Source organism: Capsicum annuum, chromosome 11 (assembly GCF_002878395.1).
Source record: "Capsicum annuum cultivar UCD-10X-F1 chromosome 11, UCD10Xv1.1, whole genome shotgun sequence".
NCBI lineage: Eukaryota > Viridiplantae > Streptophyta > Magnoliopsida > Solanales > Solanaceae > Capsicum > Capsicum annuum.
Genome location: NC_061121.1, coordinates 65,338,292 through 65,349,587, shown reverse-complemented (window position 1 = coordinate 65,349,587; position 11,296 = coordinate 65,338,292). Strand labels below are relative to the sequence as shown.

The following is an 11,296-nucleotide window of genomic DNA, read 5'->3' as shown; positions in this document are numbered from 1 at the left end:
AGCTACGTTGATACACTTGCAGTGTCCATATACTTAATTGATACTCTCTTATACTAGATTGATACACTTTTAGAATACATGTAGAAACTATATAGAGTCGTATAAAATATGTATCTAAATAATAGTTGTAGTTAAAAATTGTATAGAATGTGTATAAAAATGCTATAATTATTATATAGAATATGTATATGTATAGAAACTGTATCATTATTATGTATAAATATATATCTTTAACAACTGTACTATATTAAAAGTATATAATATTGTATTTTATTGTATAAATAAGTAAAACTAAACAAAACAAATAGTATGTTATTTTAATAATGTTGATGAATGCAAAATAATCTGAAAAAAAAGCAATTATCTATTGTTTAAAAAGAATAAAAAATAGCAGATTTTTTAAAAAAAGAAAAAGAGCCAAAATGGGTGATGTAGCAAATCTAATTACTAACTAACTACTATAGTTTTAGTTAGTACTGCAAATCTAATCACTAACTACCGAGAAATGAGAAAAGTAAGACTAGAGCCTATATTACTTTACAATTAAAGATGAAAAGTCGGTCCTGGACACAAAACGAAAAAGGTCGAATTGTGATGTAGAATTGAGGTGGTATTTACTGGGTTTTAAAATTTATGTGCTAGTTTTATGAAATTATTTTAGTTTTAAGTGTTATTTTTGTCCTTTCCCCATATATATATATATATGTACAAGATGGTTCATACATCACCGTTACAAAACAAAATGAAAATAAATTAAATAAACATATATAAAATTTTATTAATTAATTTTAAGGGCCTCTTTTTAAAGTTGGCTTTAGGCCACAAATCTCGTTGAGCCGCCCCTGTGTGCAAAGAGTCAAAGAGGAGAGACGTACATACAAAAATTATGAACTTAAAATTATTCGGTTATAAAAAAAAACATGAATCAACAAATTATTTGTAGAAAAAGAATCGATGAGTCAAAACATACTAACATATTTGAGACACAATATTTATTCATATTATCTAAAAAAATATTAATATTTATTTTAATTTCAATTGCTACTTTAATGATGTTGTTCTTGTGTATTATTTATTAATTAATATAAGATACACGTAGAAAGCACGTATATTAAACTAGCAAAATGAAAAAAGTTTGGCTTTTCTTTAAAAGTGCTGTTAAGTTTCAAACAATAAAGCACTAAAAATAACTATAATTGGCAAGTTAATTTTCTTAAAAAGACTATTATATCATTAACCTTTATATTAATGCCTTTAATTTGACATATTGAAACTAATGTTTATTACTTATTTATAAATGACAATAAGCAGACACCTTATGCTGCTGCGTCAGCTGCTATCGTTCTTTTACTATATTATCCCTAATTTATTATTATAAGTCATTTAAGTATAAAATAATTAATAATATTTAATAAAGATGATAAATTGAATATAAATTACTTACTTAATTATTGACGTTTTATTCTACTTCATGTCTTATATGAGACCTATTTAAATTTTTTCACAAGTACTTTTTATAGTAATTTCATTATATCATTGTTATATGTCATTTAAGACATGTCTGTATCGTTATTTCAATCGTGATTTCATCATATCACCCGTAATTAATTTTGAAAAAAAGATAAAATAGAAATAAAATAATAAATTAACTCTTGATGTTTTGTACTACCTTCTTCAGTTGCTTTAATAGTAATATATCATCCCTAATTAATTATTATAGGTCATTTAAGTATTAACAAATTAATAATATTTAATAAAAAGATAAAATAAACATAAAATGATAAATTAACTATAGATATTTTAAATTAATTAGATGTCTTATATGAGACCCATTCAATTTTTTTTTCACATGTATTTTTTATAAATAATTTTGTTTTATCACTTCTAATTAGTTGTTATAAGTTATTTAAAACATGTTTGTTTCATTGTTTCAATCGTAATTTTATTATATCACCTTAATTAATTTTTATGGTTATCTAAGCATTAAAAATTTAATAATATTTCATAAAAAGAGATAAAATACACACAAAATAATATGTCCACATAAAATACTTATTTGACTATCAAAATTATATTAATGCCACAGAAATTACAATGGAACAGAGGAAGACATAACTTATTGAAAAATTATGCTAAAAGCATTATAACTCACATATTTAACAACTTAAAAATATAAAATATTCGATTGACTCTCGAATTTATATCCGTGTTATGTAAATTGGAATAGAAGAAAAAATATTATAGATTACAATAACTAAAAATTTAAATTATTTTAATAATTTATTATCTAAATTATATTTATGTCATATAAACAAAAAATAATATATATTGGACATTCGATGTATAGTTTACTATATAAAACGTATAAATATGTTTTTTGAAGCTTAGGAAAAATTTTCATTTGTCCTAGTACTGTAACTTTTATTCGAACCAAAAGGGAGTGTAACACATTACACATATATATCCCAGCCACTTAAATGCAGAACAGATCGCAGCTGCAAACACGCGTCCTCTTCTAAAGCAAAAAAACCACTCTCTCCAACTCTGTATTCAGCGGAACTCTAACCCCTCCCACCCTTCGCCCCAACACCCAGGAAAAAAAAGAACCTGGGCTCCTAAATACTGTGGAAGCCATTGATAAGAGTTCCCAAAAGAAAAAAAACCTAGATAATTCTCCCCGGTAATTCCCTTATTTGTTCTTCTTCTTTTTCCACTATGATCGTTTCAACATATCAAAAACATAAATACTTTTTGTTTTCTTTTAAAATTTTTCCCTCTTCCCTCGTACGTCTTTTCTTTTTCCTTTTTTTTTGGGCGGGGAGGTGGGGTGGGGGGGATTTTTTTAGTCGAATTTGAAAGATTGATTTTGAACTATTTTTTAGTTTTTTGAATTTTCAGGCGAGGACAATGTCGAGGGTTTACGTAGGGAATTTGGATCCTCGAATTACCGAAAGAGACCTTGAGGATGAGTTTCGTATCTACGGAGTTCTCAAGAGGTATCCCATATTCTTTTTCAGATAAACTTTGGTTTTACAATTCCTTGTGTAATGAGTTAATTGTCTAAAACACAGACGATTTTTTCGCTAGTTTCGTAATGGATAGTTGGAGGGATGAAATTTGTAAAAAGAAGATAATATAGGTGTGTTTTTTACTATTAACTCTTGTTTAATTTAGAATTTCATCTTTGTTCTATGGTCCAAGTGGAATTTTTTGTTTAATTAATGATGGTGTTTGTTTAACCAAAGCTTTATGAATGGGAAGAAATTATCCAAGTAGAAATTTTTGGAAAAAAGGAATGATCTTTTGGAGTACTTTCTTTTTGTAGTTATAAGCTCATGTTTTCTCCTCTTTTTTTTTTTTGGTTTAATTAATGATGGTTTCTGGGCCTGCATGCATGCACCTTAACTATTTTGGCTCCGTTGGCAACTTTGGGGTCTCATGGTCTTCATTCCAGCTTCATAAACTGTAGCAAACACTAAATTGAGTGTTATAATTTGCTCAACATATTGAAAGAGCAAATTGCAATCGGAATAACATGAGAACTAGCAGTAACGATAAAGGAGAAAGGGGATGAGAGCTAAGTTGCTCGGCCTCTCCGAAAATGTTGCCGCACCCGTGTCGGATCCTCCAAAAATGCACTATTTTTGAAGGATCCGACACGCACCTGATTACATTTTTGAAGAGTCCGAGCAACATAGGATGAGAGGACTTAGAAAGAACTGGGCATGAGAAGCGTAGTCTTTGCCTAAGCATTATCACAATTTGCATAACCCTATTGTTCCAGAAAGGCGTCCTATGTATCAACCTGGATCCCACACATTACCAAATATGGTATTGGACTGCATTGCTAATTTGGGTCTCAGCCCTATGCTGCATTTTTGAATCTTGGTATTGTTTTCTCGTGTTTGTTTCTTAGAGTTGGTTCTGAATTTTGAGTTTAGAAAATGGAATTTAAAACCTAATGCCTCGAGGGAGCCTACTACCTCCAATCATTTAGGTGGGAGTTCGAATCAACAAACAGGGAGTGAGAAAGACCACTGTTTCCTTGAGGTGGGGGGTGGGTGAATTGTCGAAGTTCGTAGGGGGCGTTTGACCATGCAAATTGTTAGTACTTGAAAAAAGCAGTTTCTGTTTCCAAAGGGAAAAAATGATATTTGAGAATTGGAGTTGTGTTTGGGCATGAATACCACTTAGAGTTGTTTTTGAATTTTTGTAAGTAACTTGGAGTGAAAAAAGTGAAAACAGCTTTTGGTGTTTTTTAAATTCCTGAAAAAGTCAAAACCATTGAATTCCGGAATTTTCGAGAATTTTATGGCCTAACACCCCCTGAATCCCAATAAGAGGTCATTTCAAAGGAGATATGTTACTCCCTTTGTTCCTTTTTATGTAGCACTAAAACCATTTGGGGCGTCAATGATATTTTCCTCTTCATGATGTCATCTTTATTTTTCTTCTCATGTTCCATAAGAGCAATGAAGAAGATCATATTTTTTGGGCCTTTCTACGTGCCATCCTTTTTTCTGTTGTTGCTTTTACTCCTTTCGGAGTGATCTGTTTCAAGCCTCTTGATTTGTTTGTCATGTTAGATATGTTAATATTTTTGTGCTGCACATAATTGAAGTAGTTTTTATTTGTTGTAGTGTTTGGGTTGCAAGACGACCTCCAGGTTATGCATTCATTGAGTTCGATGATCGTAGGGATGCTCTAGATGCTGTTCGCGATCTAGATGGTATAAATTGAATATTGTACGTCATATATCATTAGCTGGATGATTTGGTGATTATAGCTAACCTTTTTTAGTGATAGTGATGTACAAGTTCAGGTTGTGAGCATAAGCTTCCATTTTGGTTCTTAGATTTCTTTTCTGCAGAAGACTGTTGCATTTTGTTTCCACAACTGATAATTAGGAAATGTGTTGAGCCTCATGTTACCAGGCACTCCTTTGAGTGTATGATATAGTTGGCGTAGTTTAAAACATTTAGATCTGGCTAATTATTGCGCAGTTTCATTCTGACTACTGTGTGTCATCCCAGAACGGTTATTCTTGATTTTGGCGTATCTCATACTTCTGAACTTGTCCTCTATAATGTTTCTTCCCTGGCTTCTAAGTTGTGTGTCTTCTCGTAATAATCTACAAAAAGAGATCCCATGAAATAGAGAGTGGTCATATGTGTGTGTGTATATATAACTAGTGCTGAATATTCAGCTTTAATATCACATGAGTTTGATGTGGCTTCATTCAGAATATGTGATACTAATTCAAATATGAAATCCAGTGTAACAGAATCTGCCGACCGTTAAGTTTTAATAACTGAAGCCTGCAAGATTTTATTGTCTCTTGTTGGATAGTAATACGCTGAATGTATGCAGCAAACCTTTTGTGCGTCCACTGTGATATGTTTATCTTGTGTACAGGGAAAAATGGTTGGCGTGTGGAGCTCTCACACAATTCAAGTGGTCGTGGTGGAGGCCGTGGTGGTCGTGGTCTTGGCGGTGATGATAGGAAATGTTATGAATGTGGTGAGCCTGGTCATTTTGCTCGAGAGTGCCGCTTGCGCATTGGTCCACGTGGACTTGGAAGTGGGCGACGTCGAAGTCCCAGTCCTCAGTATCATAGCAGTCCCAGTTATGGGAGGAGGTCTCTTTCTCTGATTTTAATCACATAGACCTTATGTGTCCTAGTTTATGTGTAGGGTACTGATGCACATTTTAAATGAAGTCAATTTGAGGAGCTACTTATGCACTATTTTATGCTACTTTACTGGGAAGGGAAAAAAATCTGTCATTTGTCATAGAACCTTGTCATAGCCATGCAAGATAGGGTCATGTTACACGATAAAACAATGCTTTCATAATCATACCTCTGATGGTTCCTTTTATCTCTCAAAGAATAAGATGGCAGATACGTTAGTTATTGCACTGCCCTTCACTTCAGTATGACAAAAGAAATATTTGTGAACACAAGGGGGCTGTTTGGTTCAAAACCAGGTTATCCTGGGATTTTCTATCTTCTATATGTGATAGAAAATCCCATGATTGTGATATAAAGTTTATCCTGATTATAGGCAATAACCTTAATCAAATACAACATAGATTTAATCCCAAATTTTCTACTGGGATAATTACTTAATCCCTCCAACCAAAAGGCCCTTTTGTTGGTTATGAGTTTGTTTATGTTCATCTTTACAATTTTATTAAGCCATTCCTGGGTTTTCTTTCTGTACATTCCATTTCATTATCTAAATGGCGACACATACAGGCTAAGTTGTGCGGACTCTTCACTTTCAATGCCGCACCTGTGTCGGATTCTCCAAATGTACACTATATTTGGAGAATACGACGCGCACTCGTTGACATTATTGAAGACTCCGAGCAACATAGCATACAGGTCTAATGAGTGTGTATTTGTCAAGTTCCTGGACACCAGCTTATTCAGTTGCATTATGAACTATATGCACATGTATATATCCTATATATCACGATTCTTGATGGTTGTGTAATTGCTACTATGGATATACTGTCAGGAAATATACCATTTCAGTTTTACTTGAGAAGTTCTATTTTGAAAATTGGTCATCTTGTTTCAGCATCTTTTTGAACTATGGAATTCTACCTGATGATCTTCATCATATTAAGGTGGCTATAATTGTGGGTGGGAGTAACTTGTACTTTTATGTTAGTATTGTTTTTCTGTTTTTGAACTATTTTAGTGTTGCCTTCTGAATACGATAGGTCATTGGTGTTGCTTTCAAAGCAGAGTTCTTGTGCATATAATATTTTTCTTTGAAATTTTGTGTAATGAGGAATGTAATAATGTGGGGTTGCAGGAGTTACAACCCTCGTGGAAAATCTCCCCGAGGTTGCAGCCTATCTCCTTGTCGTGGACGCATCTTCAGCAGGTCACCTCCTTACCACCGGGGGCGCTATGAGTCACCTTATGCTAAAGGGTAAGTAATTGGTGTACATATTTATATCAATGCCCTTTCTGTGGCAATTCTTTGATTGTCCAAGTATTGGTCTTCGCCTCGAGATTCATGTGTTTTTCAACCGAAAGTCTAAAGCAATCTTTAGGTTGAAATGTGTTTGGAATTGGATTAAAAGATTAGATCTAGAAGCCCCTGTATCAAGGAACCCCATCTGACAATATTTCACTTGAACAGTTTATCACCTCGCCGTGGTCGTGGTAGCTACAGCAGGTCCCCAGCATATCGTCGTCATGATTCTCCTTATACAAATGGGTATGGTGTTGTTAAAGCTATCAGTTTTTCTCTCTTGCAATTGCTTTGCACTATACTGATATAGGCACTTGGAATTGATTACTTTTGCAGAGCTTGATACTGGTCTGAGCAGGAAATACAATTGAGGATCTTCATTTGTAGTCTGATAGGGTTGAAAAAGAGTAGCATTATGTAGTTTGTTTCCGTGATAATTGGTGTGTTGAACTGGATTATGGGAGGCTTCTGCTCTCTTTAGCCAACTCCAGACTTCGTTTTTGTATGGCTCACTCAGTTCAGCAACTTTGGAGGTCTCTTACATACTTTTGTATTGTTTATGCGTGCTTAATTGCTACGATGATGTCATGAAGTCTATTTTCGTAAATAATCTAGGTTTTCTTCTTCTGAGGTATGATTTTCGGCTGAGACTGCATCATTGCTCTCCATGCTTCGTTAGTTGACCTCAATTAGCTCCACCACTTCTCTACATCAAATTGTCATCTTACAAGTTTGATTTCCTATTGAGAACTGCAAAATCGCCAAGTGCCTCCTACTGCAATGAAGCTTAGGTAGTGTTTATTTCCTTCTCTGCGTACCAGTGCACAATGAAGCTGTTTTGCCGTCTTGCCCTCAATCTTCGTTTGGCAGCTTAAACTGCTCCGTTCTGCAGAGTCTTTGTACATCCGTTTCATTTTCTTCTCTGCCTAGCTCTTTTTGGCACGTCAATTTTCGGGTACACATTTCGTGAGGAAATTCCTTGCTTTCATTGATGGATCTTCCGTATGGTTGCTCACAGAAGTAATCCATGTTCTGCATTATACCTCCTGTGTTTGTAGCAGTAGATATTGTTTTGTTGAAACGTGGCTGCGAGGATTGTAAATGTATCTTTGATTTTGTCATGTAATTAACTTGGCCTTAAACTTGTGATGGATCAGTATAAATTTGATGTTGTTGCCTACTTATAAATCTCAATGTTGCAACAGCTGTAATTCTATTTGTGCTTGTCCGGGAAGTCACTACAATCCCTCGACCAGTTCAGTTCCATCGAGTTCTACGTAGACAAAAATTGACAACAAAGGCTCACACGGTGGACTATAGATGCAATTAAAAATGACAAGTAAGTTCGGTAATTGAGGTTCGTTCAAGTTTTAAAAATTAGGTAAAAGTGACAAGTATTTTCAATTTTTTATTTTTATACTTTTGTTCCAACAACTGTAATAGTTGGCTCAACAATTATAAACGTTTGACAATTATGTAAAATTGTTGGACAACTGAATAGTTGTTATAGTTGTTGAAACAATTAATGCAGTTGTCGAACAATTGTGTGTAGTAGTTTGAAGAATTTGATCCGCTAATATTGTGGGTTTACTCATCCCTTTTAATTAATTGTAGATTTGGGAGATATTCTTAGCTCATTTTTTTTATTAACTCAATGGTAGCATGCCCCAACTGTGTGCATTTGTTTGAAGGAGTTCATCCACTAGTATTGTGGGATCTATTCGTTCCTTTTAATTAATTGGAGATTTGAGAGACATTCTTAGCTCTTTTTTTTTATCAACTCAATGATCAACTCAATGGTAGAGCGCTCCCTTAATAATTGCATTGTTGTGTTCGGATTGTAAGGGCTCTCAGCCACATGAATAATTCACATTGAAGGTTAATGGAAAAAAAAACTAAAATTTACATATATATACACTAACTAAAATCATCTAATTACACTATATATCAATTTGCTAAAATATTTACACATATCTCAAATTATTTACATAAATTTCTTTACTTTCAACTTTTTCTCTCTTAAACATTATACATTTCACTAGTATTGTGGGATCTAATCGTTCCTTTTAATTAATTGGAGATTTAAGAGACATTCTCAGCTCATTTTTTTTATCAACTCAATGGTAGAGCGCTCCCTTAATAAGCTCATTTTTTTTATCAACTCAATGGTAGAGCGCTCCCTTAATAATTGCATTGTTGTGTCCGGATTGTAAGGGCTCTCAGCCACATGAATAATTCACATTGAAGGTTAATGGAAAAAAAAATTGAAATTTACATATATATACACTAACTAAAATTATCTAATTACATTATATATTAATTTGCTAAAATATTTACTCATATCTCAAATTATTTACATAAATTTCTTTACTTTCAATTTTTTCTCTCTTAAAAATTATACATCACAATTTCAGAGTTTGGGTTAAGGGTGTTCAAAAAAATGGAAAAAAAAAAGCTGCTGCTCCCACTAAGAATCAAACCCAAATTGTTGCTGCAAATTTGCACACCCTTGACCAATAGGCTATGCTTCTTTAGCTTGTCAAAGGTGTTCAACAACATGTATATAACCATAAATATATATATTTAATGCATATACTCAGAAATTTTTTCCGACGAAGGGTGTTCATTTGACCACCCTTCGATGGTTGTAGCTCCGCCCCTGATATGCTCCCATATAAATCCCTTTCCTTTTATCTTTCTCTCTTTTAATCATTACACATGCGAAACACTAGTTTTGACGAAAAAAGTAGTACAATATTTTTATGTATTTTTTCTGTTCTTGATTTTGTTGAATATGGTTTTTATTTTTTTCACTTTTGTTGAATTAGTCATATAGTTAGGTAAGTTACATTAATTTGATATTTTAGATCTAGGAAAATATGCCAAATTCTTTGATCTTCTTTTGATGATTGGTGTGTTTTTGCAGATTTGATTGAACTTCACTTTTTTATTATTTTGTGTTATTTCAGTTCTGGAAATGTTTAGTTAGATTTACTTGTTTACCTATTTGCAGGCTCATGTAATTGGATAGATTTCAATAAATTCTGCTCTGAATATTGGAAGAAGATAGAATAATCTGTGGATTTTGTGTATTAGCTGCTTAGTGCTGCTTCATTTTTTGTGTGATTGACTTGCTTTCAAGATGATGATGTTTGAGGAAATGGGGTTCTGTGGCAATCTTGATTTCTTTCCTGATCCGCTAAAGGAAGTGGAAGTGGAAGTGGTTGCCCCACAGAATTAGATTGAGCCGGATTCTGTGGTGGATGATGATTATAGTGATGAGGAGCTTGATGTTGATGAGACTAACTTTAATGTTCATGATCTATTCTATTTGCTGAGCTTATATTCTATGGTAATTTGCTCTTTGATGTTTTGAAGAAGTGTTTGTTCTAAAGTTGATTTGTTTGTTGCAGTTCCTGCTAAATATACGAATGTATAATGTTTTATTATACATGTCTGTCAGTGTATAATGTTCTGTGAGGTTTTGAAGAAGTGTTTGTTCTAAATTTTCAATATTACATTTACTTTCTTTTTGTATAATATGTTAGCATACATTAAAGCCGATATATAATATGAAACTGTGCCATTCTAGTTAACTTACGAATGTATAATATATTGTTATACATTCAAATCATTGTATAATGAAAATTGTACCAATCCAGTAAACATTTGAATGTATAATATTTGATTATACATTCATCTATGTGTATAATGAAAACTGCCGCAATGATAGAAATTGCATTTTTTTCTAGTTTTCTTATTTTAGACATGTTTTTTTAATCTACTGACTCAGTTTAAAAAAATTTATGCAGCTACGTACTGATTTATCGTAACAAAGACTGCAAGTGGGTGTTGAGGGCGTCTTCTATGAATGAATCGGAAATTAATGCTTATATGAGAAGTGGGTGTTGAAGGCATCTTATCCTTATTCATACTCCTTATACATATATTGTGGGTGTGTATATACTATGTAATTTGGCAACTATTATAGTAAATACTTGTTGAAACGTAATGTGTATTACACAATTATATACATTAAACTTTCATATATATATATATATATATATATATATATATATATATATAATGTATGATATACTATTATACTTTATTAACATGCATGATGTATTACTGACAACAATGACTTTTAACTGACTAAATGTATTAATTTTTGTTTAAACAACATAAGAAATGACAGATTTATGTAACATAATTCGTGATAATTTAAGTTGCCTTTTCCATTTTATTTTATGTGTATGGTTATAGATTATACTTTCGTGTAAATGTATGATACGTTCACAATG

The 11,296-nt window shown here is 32.5% G+C and overlaps 1 protein-coding gene and 1 long non-coding RNA gene across 7 annotated transcripts; both read left to right on the top strand.

Annotated features, from left to right (window-relative positions):
* Positions 1-2,386: 2,386 nt before the first annotated feature.
* Positions 2,387-8,180, top strand: LOC107848164 (serine/arginine-rich splicing factor RSZ21A). 5 transcript variants are annotated; one of them, XR_001667851.2, is made up of 8 exons: positions 2,478-2,680; positions 2,899-2,996; positions 4,641-4,729; positions 5,416-5,638; positions 6,828-6,947; positions 7,161-7,238; positions 7,329-7,525; positions 7,624-8,180. XR_001667851.2 is itself a non-coding variant. In XM_016692864.2 (7 exons), the coding sequence occupies exons 2-7, from the start codon at positions 2,908-2,910 to the stop codon at positions 7,333-7,335; spliced, it is 606 nt and encodes a 201-aa protein (XP_016548350.1). In that variant the 5' UTR covers positions 2,387-2,680; positions 2,899-2,907; the 3' UTR covers positions 7,336-7,626. The 5 variants fall into 5 exon arrangements, 2 of the variants coding, with proteins under 2 accessions (XP_016548350.1, XP_016548351.1); XR_001667849.2 differs by having other exon boundaries at positions 7,608-8,180; XR_007047323.1 differs by having other exon boundaries at positions 2,883-2,996; positions 7,608-8,180.
* Positions 8,181-8,955: 775 nt separating this feature from the next.
* LOC124885352 lies at positions 8,956-10,969 on the top strand. Of its 2 annotated transcripts, none has more exons than XR_007047325.1 (3): positions 8,956-9,537; positions 10,006-10,344; positions 10,805-10,969. It is a non-coding gene; the product is annotated as an uncharacterized LOC124885352 (long non-coding RNA). The 2 variants fall into 2 exon arrangements; XR_007047324.1 differs by having other exon boundaries at positions 8,956-9,551.
* Positions 10,970-11,296: the final 327 nt, after the last annotated feature.

Excerpts from the sequence above, each read along its gene's own strand:
- LOC107848164 (XM_016692864.2), top strand. The coding sequence starts at position 2,908 with ATGTCGAGGGTTTACGTAGGGAATTTGGATCCTCGAATTACCGAAAGA. Across the intron at positions 4,730-5,415 it reads TGCTGTTCGCGATCTAGATG|GGAAAAATGGTTGGCGTGTG; the intron begins GTATAAATTGAA and ends TCTTGTGTACAG. Across the intron at positions 5,639-6,827 it reads AGTCCCAGTTATGGGAGGAG|GAGTTACAACCCTCGTGGAA; the intron begins GTCTCTTTCTCT and ends GTGGGGTTGCAG.